The 14,956-nt window shown below is 47.2% G+C and overlaps 1 protein-coding gene and 1 pseudogene across 5 annotated transcripts in view; both read left to right on the forward strand.

The window, feature by feature from the left end:
• LOC126188626 (titin-like) overlaps positions 1-14,956 on the forward strand; it is a 471,513-nt gene that overhangs the window by 399,053 nt on the left and 57,504 nt on the right. For all 5 annotated transcript variants that reach the window (XM_049930244.1, XM_049930252.1, XM_049930236.1 and 2 more), the window contains 2 exons: positions 4,051-4,463; positions 13,967-14,222. In XM_049930244.1, the coding sequence (XP_049786201.1) occupies positions 4,051-4,463; positions 13,967-14,222 (669 nt within the window). The remainder of the gene's footprint in view (positions 1-4,050; positions 4,464-13,966; positions 14,223-14,956) is intronic.
• Positions 12,176-12,293, forward strand: LOC126100422 (5S ribosomal RNA; annotated as a pseudogene).

The following is a 14,956-nucleotide window of genomic DNA, read 5'->3' on the forward strand; positions in this document are numbered from 1 at the left end:
CTGCATTACCCCTATTTGATTTTGTATTTATAACCCTGTATTCGCCTGACCAAAAGTCTTGTTCCTCCTGCCACCGAACTTCACTAATTCCCACTATATCTAACTTTAACCTAGCTATTTCCCTTTTTAAATTTTCTAACCTACCTGCCCGATTAAGGGATCTGACCTTCCACGCTCCGATCCGTAGAACGCCAGTTTTATTTCTCCTGATAACGACGTCCTCCTGAGTAGTCCCCGCCCGGAGATCCAAATGGGGGACTATTTTACCTCCGGAATATTTTACCCAAGAGGACGCCATCATCATTAACCATACAGTAAAGCTGCATGCCCTCGGGAAAAATTACGACTGTAGTTTCCCCTTGCTTTCAACCGTTCGCAGTACCAGCACAGCAAGGTCGTTTCGGTTAGTGTTACAAGGCCAGATCAGTCAATCATACAGACTGTTGCCCCTGCAACTACTGAAAAAGCTGCTGCCCCTCTTCAGGAACCACGCGTTTGTCTGGCCTCTCAACAGATACCCCTCCGTTGTGGTTGCACCTACGGTGCGGCTATCTGTATCGCTGAGGCACGCAAGCCTCCCCACCAACGGCAAGGTCCATGGTTCATGGGGGCGATGCAATACACACCACTGTAAAATGTTGTTCAGTGTATGACAATCATTACACATCGTCGCAATGTTAGGTCTAAATCGCCCTAGTTAAATAATAATATGGTGAGTGGTATAAAACACCTCACTTTAATGAAAAATCAGAGATGATTATGTAAACTGACAACGTTAATCACTAGCCAAATATTGGTTTTGTGCTCATATCGCCACACATGTGTACAAACAATCGACATAAATGATTGTTGCACCACCCATGGTTGGATGTAAGCAAGATATCACTTCTAATATTCATAATAGAAACAAAGAAGTGTCTGTGTGACAGCTGTCTGCCAACTGATTGAGTTGTAGCACCATGGATACACGAAAATATTGGCTGCCAGATAGCGCTACCATCCAAATAATTTAACACAGACGTGACTCTAGTAAGACAAAGGACGTTAATATAACGAAATTTTTTTGTAGACTTACATTATATAAATGCGAGAAATTATAATCATATCAATACATTTGCAATAAATAAACACTAAGTATTATCTGTTATTTAAATGATAAGAATTAAAAGTACATTCAGTACTTACTGTTTTTTATTTTTTATTATTTTTAACATTTTGCCATTTTGCCTATATGATTTTTTACGTCACAAGGGCAACTTAGATCTATGAATACGACGATGTGTAGTGACTCTCATGCAGTGAACAATTTAGATTGATATGTAGTGTATAATGGAAATTCAAATACTGGATGTATTTTTTATCGTTCGTCTGTTATATGCAATTTTCGGTGTTTTAGACCTGAAGATGACTCGCCAATGAGCTGAAAGCGGTCATCAGTAAAGAAAACTTGCGGTCTTGACGTAGGATTTTTAGCCAGCAACAGATCGCGTGTCTCCCCATTGACAATGTCATGGAATAACATGATCAGTGCCGGCCTCAATGACCGAGCGGTTCTAGGCGTCTCTGACCGGAACCGCGCGACTGCTACGGTCGCGGGTTCGAATCCTGATTCCAGCATGGATGTGTGTGATAGGTTAGTTCATTTTAAGTAGTTCTAAGTTTTGGGGGACTGATGACCTCAGATCTTAAGTCCCATAGTGCTCAGAGCCATTTGAACCATTTTGAACATGATCTACATCTATATCTACATAGATACTCTGCAAATGATATTTAAGTGCCTGGCAGAGGGTTCATCGAACCACCTTCACAATTGTCTTTTATTCCAATCTCGTATAGCGCGCGGAAAGAATAAACACCTCTATCTTTCCGTACGAGCTCTGATTTCCCTTATTTTATCGCGGTGATCGTTCCACCCTATGTACGCCGGTGTCAACAAAATATTTTCGGATTCGGAGAAGGAAGTTGGTGGTTGAAATTTCGTGAGAAGGTTCCGTCGCAACGAAAAACGCCTTTCTTTTAATGATTTCCAGCCCAAAACCTGTATCATTTCTGTGACACTCTCTCCCATATTTCGCGATAATAGAAAACGCGTTGCCTTTCTTTGAACTTTTTTGATGAGCTCCGTTAGTCGTATCTGGTAAGAATCCCACACCGCGCAGTAGGTCTGTTACATTTCCTAAGTGTCCTGCCAATAAAACGCAGTCTTTGGTTAGCCTTCCCCACAACATTTTCTATGTGTTCCTTCCAATTTAAGTTGTTCGTAATTGTAATACCTAGGTATTTAGTTGAATTTACGGCTTTTAGATTAGGCTGGTTTATCGTGTAACCGAAGTTTAAAGAGTTCCTTTTAGCACTCATATGGATCACCTCTCACTTTTCGTTATGTAGGGTCAACTGCCACTTTTCGCACCATTCAGATATTTTTTTTTCTAAATCGTTTTGCGGTTTGTTTTGATCTTCTGATGACTTTATTAGTCGATAAACGACAGCGTCATCTGCAAACAACCGAAGACGGCTGCTCAGATTGTCTCCCAAATCGTTTATATAGATAAGGAACAGCAAAGGGCCTATAACATTACCTTGGGGAACGCCTGAAATCACTTCTGTTTTGCTCGATGACTTTCTGTCAATTACTACGAACTGTGACCTCTCTGACAGGAAATCGCAAATCCAGTCACATAACTGAGACGATATTCCATAAGCACGCAATTTTACTACGAGCCGCTTGGGTGGTACAGTGACAAAAGTCTTCCGGAAATCCAGGATTACTTAATCGATCTGACATCCCTTGTCAATAGCACTCGGCACCTCATGTGAATAAAGAGATAGTTGTGTTTCACAGAAACGATGTTTTCTAAACCCATGTTGACTGTGTGTCAATAGACTGTTTCCTTCGAGGTAATTCATAATGTTTGAACACAATATATGTTCTAAAATCCTGATGCATATCGACGTTAACGATGTTGTTGTTGTTGTGGTCTTCAGTCCTGAGATTGGTTTGATGCAGCTCTCGATGCCACTCTATCCTGTGAAAGCTTCTTCATATCCCAGTACGTACTGCAGCCTACATCCTTCTGGATCTGTTTAGTGTATTCATCTCTTGGTCTCCCTCTACGATTTTTACCGTCCACGCTGCCCTCCAGTACTAAATTGGTGATCCCTTGATGCCTCAGAACACGTCCTACCAACCAATCCCTTCTTCTAGTTAAGTTGTGCCACAAACTCTTCCCCAATCCTATTCAGTACCTCCTCATTAGTTATGTGGTCTACCCATATAATGTTTAGCATCCTTCTGTAGCACCACATTTCGAAAGCTTCTATTCTTTTCTTGTCCAAACTATTTATCGTCCATGTTTCACTTCCATACATGGCTACACTCCATACAAATACTTTCAGAAACGACTTCCTGACACTTAAATCTATACTCGATGTTAACAAATCTCTCTTCTTCAGAAACGCTTTTCTTGCCATTGACAGTCTACATTTTATATCCTCTCTACTTCGACCATCATCAGTTATTTTGCTCCTCAAATAGCAAAACTCATTTACTACTTTAAGTGTCTCATTTCCTAATCTAATTCCATCAGCATCACCAGACTTAATTCAACTACATTCCATTATCCTCGTTTTGCTTTTGTTGATGTTCATCTTATATGCTCCTTTCAAGACACTGTCCATTCCGTTCAACTGCCGTAATTTAGTGGATTACTGCTACTACCTTTCTTGAATATTGGTGTGATCTGTGCAACTTTCCAGTCTTTGGGTACAGATCTTTCGTCGAGCGAACGGTTGTAAATGATTTTTAAGTATGGAGCTAATGCATCAGCATACTCCGAAAGGAACCTAATTGGTATACAGTCTGGACTGGAAGACTTGCTTTTATTAAGTGATCTGAGTTGCTTCACTACCCCCGAGGATATTTACTTCTACGTATGTTAGCAGCTGTTCTCGATTCGAATTCTGGAATATTTACTTCGTCTTCTCTTGTGAATTGATCAGTGGTGAATTGCCTGAGTGGGCTGCTGAGAACAGGGAGTGCGGGTGCTGCAGGCGGCGCTGGCGCTGGAGCCGGACTACATCATTCCCGGGGAGGGAGAGGGCGAGCCGGGCCCGCGGCAGCCGCCGGTGGCGCCGCGGAGGCTGCGGCGGCGGGCGGCCGGGTCGTCCCGCGGCACGTCGCTCGCCGACGAGGATGCCACGTCTCGCGGCGCGGAGTCGCTGCCGTCGGAGGCGGAGCACGAGCCGGAGGCGGAGGCGGAAGCCGACCAGGAGGCGGAGGCGGAGGCGGAAGCGGAGGCGGAGCCGGGCTACGCGGCCGTGGTGGCGCGGCCGCGGGCGCCCAGCCGCCGCACCAAGCCCAAGTCGCCCCGCAGGCGCTCGCTGCCGGTCACGCCGCGCTTCTTCTCGCTGCCCAGGAGGGCCCTCCGGCCGGCGCCGCCGGTGCGCCCCGTTAGGAATTACAGGTCGGTAGCCGTACCGCTGCTTCCATGCTGCCAGCAGTTTTGTCTCTTGGCGCTTCTGTCCACACTATCACGTTCTCTCTCTCTCTCTCTTCCTTCTTTTTCTACCTGTGGGAAGCCAAGGCGAGTCACTAGTGTGTCAGGCAAGAATTGTAGTCACCTCTTTGCCTTGATCCGTGACTTTCAGAATACCATACGGGAAGACAGTAAATTTGATATCGTATGGTTGATGTTTCCTAAATCCATGCTGGTTGGCACGGAGGAGGTAATTCTGTTCGAAATACTTACATCTGAGCAAAACGACGCAAACTAGACTGCTTGGCAAAAGAAGTGTAGCACACTGTACTCGCATTCGGGAGGACGACGGTTCAATCCCGCGTCCGGCCATCCTGATATAGATTTTCCGTGATTTCCCTAAATCGCTCCAGGCAAATGCCGGGATGGTTCCTTTGAAAGGGCACGGCCGACTTCCTTCCCTAATCCGATGAGACCGATGACCTCGTAGTTTGGTCTCTTCCCCCAAACAACCCAACCCCCAACCCAAAAGAAGTGTAGCGCCCAGAAGCGAAAAAGGAAACGAAATGAAACTTCAGATTGAGAGAGTGCGTTATATTTTATTACAGTGATTACAAAACTGGGTCAAATCAACTTTTTTTGTGCTGGTAGCAAGAGTCCTCCTGTCGAGTAGACCGAGCACCTGCTTCAAGTCTTTTAAGTTGATATCACTTCGGCGACGTCAGTGTCGTCGAGGATGAAATGATGATGAAGGCAACACAACAGCCAGTCTCCGACCGAAGAAAATCTTCGACTTGGCTGGAGCTTGAATCTGGGCGCCTCGCATGGCAGTATGCCACAATGACCACTTTTTTTTATCGCATTTTTTTCGTTGCATTTGTTCGAGGCGCACGTCCCTTGACATCCGTTCAAGTTCATCGTTCATCAGTTCACTCAGTCTTTTATTACTCCGAGCAGCTAACCCTCTGACCGAATACGCTGAGCTACCGTGCGGCGTACCACTCAGCTACGGAGGCGGATTAGTGTCGTGCGTCATACGAGCCTGGAGCAAGTCTTTCATTGGACGCCATTTCGGCGACTTGCGTGTCCATCAACCCATGGCACCTGCTTTTCCCCAGACGGTCACCCATCGAAGTATAACCGAGCCCAGTGTTAACTTCGGTGATCGGGCGGAAACCGGTGTTACCAGCGTGAATTTAGTAGTATGAGCTCACTTATGATATTGCACCACCTCTGGCCTGAAAGCATGCACCGATTCGTTTGGGAAGGGTGTGATAAAACAGTTGCATCCGCTCCCGAGGCAAGCTGGCTTACAACTGATGTAACTGACTGTTGGTATCCTGCATACTGGCGCTGGGATTCACTTGACACCCGAGCTGGCCCCGCACATGTTCTGTCGAGGACAGATCTGGGAATCTTGCTGGACTGCAACGTCACGCAGTCAGTTCATAGAGGCATGTGCCATGTGTGGACGAGCATTGTTCTGTAGAAAAATGGTACCACGATACTGTCGCATGGGAGGTAACAAAACAGATTGCGCGCTGTCTTTGACATACCGTTGTGCCGTCAGGGGTCTCTCACTCACAACGAACGTCACCTGAAGTCGGGCCGGCCGGTGTGGCCGTGCGGTTCTAAGCGCTTCAGTTTGGAACCGCGTGACCGCTACGGTCGCAGGTTCGAATCCTGCATCGGGCATGGATGTGTGTGATGTCCTTAGGTTAGTTAGGTTTAATTAGTTCTAAGTTCTAGGGGACTGATGACCTCAGACGTTGAGTCCCATAGTGCTCAGAGCCATTTGAACCATTTTGAACCTGAAGTCGTACCTGTTGGCTTCCCACGCTATCACCTCTGGAGTAACCACCACTGCGCTTCTCCAAAGCATTCGAAGCTCTGCTGAGCTCAGTGTTGTACACGTACACGATGGTCATCCGGGGTAGTGCAGAACTGTAATCGATCTATCAATACAAACCAAATCCATTCACCAGCAGTCTGTGCTTCCTGGTCACGGCACAGCTCCGAACACAGAATTTTGTGTTGTGGTGTTAGCGGCAGGCTGCGCATGAGACGGTAGTTCCCTAGCCCGGCTGCTGATAGTCTCCAACCAATAGCGTGGGACGACACAGAATGTTGCAAGGAGCCCACTACTATTCTCGGATGACAGGTGCAGACGAGTACGAGTTACGATGCGCTTGCACAGTACGGCGATCCTCCTTTGCCGTGATCAGATGCGTTCGACTGGAACGCATGGAAATACAAAGTTGTTCTTTAGGGCCCCTGCTATTGGTATTGGACTACGTGTCATAACAATCAATATGTAGATGCCTTAAAGAAACTTCTTAGAAGCCATAAGTCACGTGAAGTATAATATAGAATGAATATATAGAATATAGAATATATAGAATATATAATATGCATAATATAGAATATGCATAATATAGAATATGCATAATATAGAATACGTATAATATAGAATATATAATATAGAATATAATAAGAAATAGTCATATAAAAGGACTAAAACAGTATATTTTCGCGTTTCGTTCGCTGTCGACGTGTGTACGATTTCTACACGTAGCAAAAAGTAATAACTTGCGTTGTATGTTGTTCAGTTTTGTCCCAAATATATGTCCATATGCCTGCTCAGTTCTCCGCTATAGGGTGGGTGCTAGAGAGAAAAAACTGTAACACCGACAGTGCAAACACTAATTAATCAATGTTTTTTTATTATTAGAATTACTATGCCGTCCTGTATATTTTAGTTAAAACTTCATTGCGCTACTGGCCACACTTCCCGTATTACGATCTTCCTCCTTTCTCCCACTTCGGAAGCAGCTGGTAGATTATTCCTCATTGTTATTAGTGGAATATACTGTCCGCAGCTCGTGGTCTTGCGGTAGCGTTCCCGCTTACCGCGCACAGGGTCTCGGATTCGATTCCCGGCGGGGTCAAGGATTTGCTCTGCTTCGTAATGACTGGGTGTTGTGTGTTCTACATCATCAATTCATTCATCATTGACTCGCAAGTCGCCGCAGTGGCGTCAACTAAAAAGGACTTGCAATACGGCGGCCGAACTTCCCCGCATGGGGCCTCCCGGCCAACAATGCCATACGATCATTTCATTTCAGTGGAATATACTGTAGAGGCGGGTTCACACACGCAACAAAAGTGCCACCACAGCTAGTGGCATACTACAGTTGCAATGCAGTTGCATGTGTGAACTCTGTTTTTAATGGTGCAACTTAGGAGACGCAACTTCTGTCATGCCACAAAGTTCATCTTGGTTGTACTTTATTGTACCACTTTCTTTCCACTAGTTCTCCCTGGCGGCTGTATTTCGAAACAAGTATTCTGTCGCAGTTATCGCGGAGTAATTTCTGCTGCACCCCTTTCGCGCGCGTAATATTTGTAAACCAATGATGTAGCCAAAATCTTAAAAGATTTTTGGATGAATAAATACATAATCCTAATATGTAATCAAAAAAGTAGGCCCGTTATTTCTGAGGCGAAGCACTGTATAAATCGTGGATTATACGAAAGAAATAATGTGATGTGGCAGCTGTTAAATTAAAAATTATTTATTCGAAATCTCTACATCAACGAAAATGATAAGATTCTAAAATCTTGGAAGAGTGGTTTGTGTGTAGATTATATTTACATGCCAGCTGTTGGTTAGTTTACCTTAGAAGACAGCATTTTTCGCCTCCATCTGTTATTTCTTTTATAAATATGTTTGTGACCCCCGATTTATCCCTGAATGCCATAACCCGCACTGTAACATTGATACCCGTGTATACGATTTCATTTGACGCCATATTGAACGCCGTGCGACTACATAGAATTTGTTGCGTCCTGTGTGAACGGTAGGTAGCTCACGGTGCCACTACAGAAAGCTGCAAGCTGTGGCGTCACATCAGTTATGTGTGTGAAACCGGCTGAGAGATGGAATAACTACGATACTCTCACTGTTAACGGTCGGACCTTTTTCTTTATGGTCCGAACTGTTGTTACGTTTATGACCTCCAGCAAGGGCATATCCAGCGGGGCAGGAGCATAGCTCCGTCCCTCATCCATCTCCTTCTCCATCCCCTAAAAAATCGCAAACTGAACTCGTATCCTGCCCTGTCAAACAGTGAAATGAAGCAGTTCAGTATGTATTTAAAGAAAGACGGAACCTTTATTAGATACTGACGAGTGGCAAGTCTACCCAGAGCCATTTGTCGTGAAATCTCAGAATTACTTCGGCATTCATCATTCATAAGAAAACAAACATGAGTTGTTGCTCCCTTTTACCTCATATTCTGGGTACGCTCTAGATCTCTATAGCTCAATTAATGTCTTGTCACTTGCGGCTACAGTGTTGCCACATAGGCTGCCGCCTACCTCTCCGTTATAGGTGACCGACAAATACGGCATGTCACTTGAGAAATGCTGTTAATGTGTAACGTGGAGCGATGTTGGAAGTGGCCGCTGCGAGGTGTGTCGGAATGCAAGGTTCTTTGTCGACAGTCGATTTTAAGTGAGCAATGACTAAACTGTGGCATATGGCCCGTTTTGTAGCCCCAAATTTAAACTAACGGTGCTAAGCTAACCACAGCCTCGTGATGTACAAAGTATCCGAGAAAACAGCCGTCAACAGTCTGCGGCAGAACTGAAATAGCGATCTGTTTGCTAACATCTACGAGCAAACTCAAGTCGGGAAAAATTCAGTTTCTGCGCTAAAAGCAAATAGCAATTTCTCGCTGTAATTTATTACCTGAAACTATCCTCGCATTGGCTACACGAGCTGCTACGTTACTGGCCGATTAGTAGTCTTTGTTGGTGTTCGGTTGCAGATTATAGGTGACACAGGCAGATTCCAAACAAAAAAGAATGATAGGAAGAAAAATAATAGCAAATAAAAAAGTCAATATGATGACGAAAATGACACAGGGAAGTATTAGAAATAAAAAATTACATGTACGAATGTATGCTTTTGCGGCGATATTCATTAATAAAACATTCTCGGGTTTCAAGCCGCATCAAGTGGTTTACTGCCCACGAGCTTTCCGCAGAAATCTCCTCTGCCAATCTCAAGTGGATGACTGTCGTGTGCGCGCGCTCGCATCTTCTGTATCCGGCGATGGGGGTAATGCAGCATTTACCCTGTGGGCATTGACTGCTTCTTCTTGACTTCTTGTCAGAGGGTTATCTGCAGGTGGATCTACTGTCTGTGCAGTTGGGCCACGGGCCGCTTATAGCGGTCTGTCTCTGCATTTCGTCGGCCGAGCTGGCGAACAAGCGGTGAGGGTGCTTCTCTGAGGTTCCCGTATGTTCACGTGGCTCGCTGCTTAATGAGCTGCATCATTGCCGGCACCTGGGCTGCTTCATGCAGGGAATGATCTCGGGACATGGAATATCCTTCGTAGGGCGATGTTGTGCAGTCGCTGCAACTTTTCGATGTGGCAGTCGGCTGCATTGCCCCAGACTTCGCAGGCATATTCCATGATCGGCCTCACGCAGGACTTGTATAAGGTGAGTCCCGAGTCCATCGGGAGAGAGGAGTTTTCGTTGATAAGAGGGTACAGAGCACCAAGACGGGCCTGTGCCTTCTTTCGTACTTCAGCAATGTGCTTGCCCCATGTAAGCTTTGGGTGTAGGATTACTCCTAGGTACTTGGCCTCGTGCGTCCAGGGGATGAACACCCCCAGGGACTGTCGTGTGGTTGTCATTGCCGTGCTTATATAGCCGCGCTGTCGCTCGTGACGTCACTGGTGCTCGGTCCCGCACCATATATAGTAATGTTTTGGCCGCGTGACCGCCGGGCCTGCTTCAAGTCCCTCAACACCGGATCCCACGCTGTACTCAGCTGCAATCCACCGTCTCTATTGAAGGTGTTGTCAGAAATTCTAATCTCTATGGACTCGTTTATCGCGCTATCCCAGAAGCCTATAGTCCGTTTAATAATAGACGTCTCATCGAATGCAATCGGTGTCCGTTTCCCAGAGCATGTTCTGCTACAGCAGTCGGTAACACCTTTCATGTTCTATGCGGCGCTGTTCAATAGTGCGAACAGTATGGCCGACATAGAACTGCCCACATCCACACGGTATCTTGTAAATTCCTGGCGTTCTGAGGCCTACATCGTCTTTCACAGTTTTCTTTAGTTTCGGAGGCCTGAAGATTGTGTCTATTTTATGCCTCTTCAGGAGCCGACTAATCTTCCCTGTTGTCGAACCACAAAACGGTAAGAAGGCAACCTGCTAGGTGTCTTCTTCAGAGGGCTTCTTCCTTTGAAGCTTGGATGACACTGCTTGTGAGATCTGTTTGTTGTTGTAATCGTTTTCCTTAAAAACTTTGCGTAAGTGGTTCGACTCGCTCAGCAAGTTTTCAGCGTCTGAGACGGTTTCAGCTCGATGTACTAAGATCCTCAGAACTGACTGTTTCTGTGCTGGATGATGGAAGCTGGTGGCGTGCAGATACCGATCCTTGTGGGTGGGCTTGCGGTAAACGCTGTGACGTAGAGACCCATTGGGTTTACGGCGGACAAGCACGTCCAAGAACGGCAGGGAACCCTCCTTCTCTACTTCCATTGTGAAGTTGATGTGGTCGTGGATGCTGTTGAAAAAAAAAAAGCACTCCGTCTTCAGGCCACGAGTGGCCTACCGGGACCACCCGACCGCGGTGTGATCCTCAGTGGAGGATGCGGATAGGTGGGGCGTGGGGTCAGCACACCGCTCTCCCGGTCGTTAGGATGGTATTCTTGACCGAAGCCGCTACTATTCGGCTCCTCAAGCGGCATTACGAGGCAGAGTGCACCCAGAAAAATGGCAACAGCGCATGGCGGCGTGGATGGTCACTCATCCAAGCGCTGACCACGCCCAACTGTGCTTAACTTCGGTGATGTCACGGGAACCGGTGTATCCACTGCGGCAATGCCGTTGCCTGTATGCTGCTGAGGTGCTCCACGAACTCTTCTTTTCTTGTCCATGTGGCCAAGTGACGAATGGCAGAGATCTCTGCCGAAAGCTCGTGGGCAGTAAACCACTTGACGCGGCTTGAAACTCGAGAATATTTTATTAAAAAATTACATTTCAACCAGTTAATTAGGTAAAAGTAATAATCAAACTTTTCTGATTAAATTTAGAAATAAAAAATATGTGCTGTATTTGAGGAGACTCGAACCTATTACTATAAATCAGCTTTCTATGGTAACCATTGCGTTATGATGATGATGTTTTATTTGTGGGGCGCTCAACTGCGCGGTTATCAGCGCCCCTACAAATTCCCAACCTTTGCTCAGTCCACTGTCGCCACTTTCATGAATGATGATGAAATGATGAGGACAACACAAACACGCAGCCATCTCGAGGCAGGTGAAAATCCCTGGCCCCACCGGGAATCGAACCCGGGACCCCGTGCTCAGGAAGCGAGAACGCGACCTCGAGACCACGAGCTGCGGACCCATTGCATTATAGCACCATGCTGTGTTAGATAGTTATATTTACGACTGTCGCTACGATTAATTGCAGCTTTCAGAAATTCAACTTCAAGCAATGTCGTGCAAAACTTAGCTAACGTAAGTCCATCTCCGTGACTATGATAAGTGTATGTATGACGCCGAATCAAGTCTTGTGCAGAAGAATCCAGGAGTGTTTGGTTAGTACTGTGTATGAAACGTGTGTATTTCTGTTTCATTTGCATCGCTGTGTGTGTATGTGAGAGGCAACGGTCTTGCCGCAGTGGACACACCGGTTCCCCTGAGATCACCGAAGTTAAGCGCTGTCAGGCGTGGTCGGCACTTCGATGGGTGACCATCCAGGCCGCCATGTGCTGTTGCCATTTTTCGGGGTGCACTCAGCCTCGTGTTGCCAATGGAGGAGCTACTCGACCGATAGTAGTGACTTCGGTCAAGAATACCATCATAACGATCGGGAGAGCGGTGTGCTGACCCCACGCCCCTCCTATCTGCATCCTCCACTGAGGACACGGCGGTCGGATGGTCCCGGTAGGCCACTCGTGGCCTGAAGACGGGGTGAGTGTGTGTATGTGTGTGATTGATGAAATCCTAAATAGAAGTGACAGACCTATGATTCGGGGTTCAAGCGCAGAGAGGGCCATAGACACGGGTTCCCAGGTAGATGCTGTGTTGAGGTTGTAGAAAAATATCCGCTACCAGTCACGCGGATATTTTTCTAGAACCACATAAAGGAACAGTCACGGAGTTCGACAGCATCCACTATGGATAAAATTCATAAAATGCCGTGTTTCTTGACTTCCGCAAGGCGTTCGATACAGTTCCCCACAGTCGTTTAATGAACAAAGTAGGGGCATATGGACTATCAGACCAACTGTGTGATTGGATTGAAGAGTTCCTAGATAACAGAACGCAGCATGTCATTCTCAATGGAGAGAAGTCTTCCGAAGTAAGAGTGGTTTCAGGTGTGCCGCAGGGGAGTGTCGTAGGACCGTTGCTATTCACAGTATACATAAATGACCTTGTGGATGACATCGGAAGTTCACTGAGGCTTTTTGCGGATGATGCTGTGGTATATCGAGAGGTTGTAACAATGGAAAATTGTACTGAAATGCAGAAGGATCTGCAGCGAATTGACGCATGGTGCAGGGAATGGCAATTGAATCTCAATGTAGACAAGTGTAATGTGCTGCGAATACATAGAAAGAAAGATGCTTTATCATTTAGCTACAATATAGTAGGTCAGCAACTGGAAGCAATTAATTCCATAAATTATTTGGGAGTACGCATTAGGAGTGATTTAAAATGGAATGATCATATAAAATTGATCGTCGGTAAAGCAGATGCCAGACTGAGATTCACCGGAAGAATCCTAAGGAAATGCAATCCGAAAACAAAGGAAGTAGGTTACAGTGCGCTTGTTCGCCCACTGCTTGAATATTGCTCAGCAGTGTGGGACCCGTACCAGATAGGGTTGATAGAAGAGATACAGAAGATCCAACGGAGAGCAGCGCGCTTCGTTGCAGGAACATTTAGTAATCGCGAAAGCGTTACGGAGATGATAGATGAACTCCAGTGGAAGACTCTGCAGGAGAGACGCTCAGTAGTTCGGTACGGGCTTTCGTTGAAGTTTCGAGAACACACCTTCACCGAGGAGTCAAGTAATATATTACTCCCTCCTACGTATATCTCGCGAAGAGACCATGAGGATAAAATCAGAGAGATTAGAGCCCACACAGAGGCATACCGACAGTCCTTCTTTCCACGAACAATACGAGACTGGCATTTAAGGGAGAACTATAGAGGTACTCAAGGTACCCTCCGCCACACACCGTCAGGTGGCTTGCGGAGTATGGATGTAGATGTAGGAGAAAGCAGGACAAGGAATTGGAAGTGAACTGACCAATTGTTGGGGCTGTTTGGCAACGACGAAAGTTTTGTGCGTGGCGTTGAGCGCTCTGATTGGAGAGATTACGGCGTAAAGTAAGGACTGCAGTGCAGACGAGCCTCCCTGAATGATCTGCGTGCACGCCCACAGCACGCTGGGACCGTCGCGGCCGCCGCGGCGGACCCGCTTGCTGCAGCAGCAGCAGCAGTACGTGGAGATCGACGAGGCGGTGAGCAAGTCGCTGGAGGGCGACGAGGAGGAGGCCGCGGCGGTCGACGGCGGCGCGGCCGGCGCGAGCAGCGCGCTCCAGGCGGGCGACGTCGTCGAGCGCATGAAGGGGCGCCCGCTGCCGCCGCCGCCAAGGCCGCCCCGCAAGCAGCGCGACGCCCGCGAAGACGCCCAGGAGGTGGGTAGCGCAGCCTAGCGCTGTGTGTACGCAGCGCTGCTTCATTTGCATTGCTGTGCGTGTGTGTGAGGTTTTTTAAAGCTAGGACCGTTTTTATGCAGGGCCGGCGCAAGGCATGTGCGAAACTTCCCGAGGGGCGGCAATTTTGCCGCCCCCCCCTTTTTTTTATTTAGGACAAACTCAACATTCATGCCCAAGAGGGGATTCGAAACCAAACCTCTGTGAGAGCGGCTTCGGGAACTGTGGCATGGCACCTCGACTGCCTGCCGGCCGCCCCTGTGGAACAAGGGGAGGGAGGTGGACTAATTTCTTCCTCGCCACTGTGGTAGCACCGTCGTGCTTACGCCGGAGGAACAGAGAGGGGGAAGCAGTCTGGCGTACAGCCGTGCACGCCAGTATTCTTATGAGTGGAGCGCTGCCAGCCTGTTACGCGCCGTGCGTTTACTCACAACTGTTAAGTTCAATTCTTTTATCTTGGCGGTTCGCGCATGCCCGCCCAGACGCGGGAGATTGTTGCGTTGCCAGTTGTACGCGCCAAGAGAAGCAGCGCCATAGTATAGTTCGCAAACTTACGTTTAGGGGGAGCACGCAGTTGATGAAGTAAAGCTACCACGGCCGCATTAACCCTTTCGCTGCTACAGAGACGTGCTCCCCGCATTCCGCGATGTGCGCGATTTTGTCAGCAGTGCATTGCTCGCCTGTGCAGACAGATGGTGTTTCGACTGCTTTGAAAC

Source organism: Schistocerca cancellata, chromosome 1, assembly GCF_023864275.1.
Source record: "Schistocerca cancellata isolate TAMUIC-IGC-003103 chromosome 1, iqSchCanc2.1, whole genome shotgun sequence".
In the NCBI taxonomy this organism is placed as follows: Eukaryota; Metazoa; Arthropoda; class Insecta; order Orthoptera; family Acrididae; genus Schistocerca; species Schistocerca cancellata.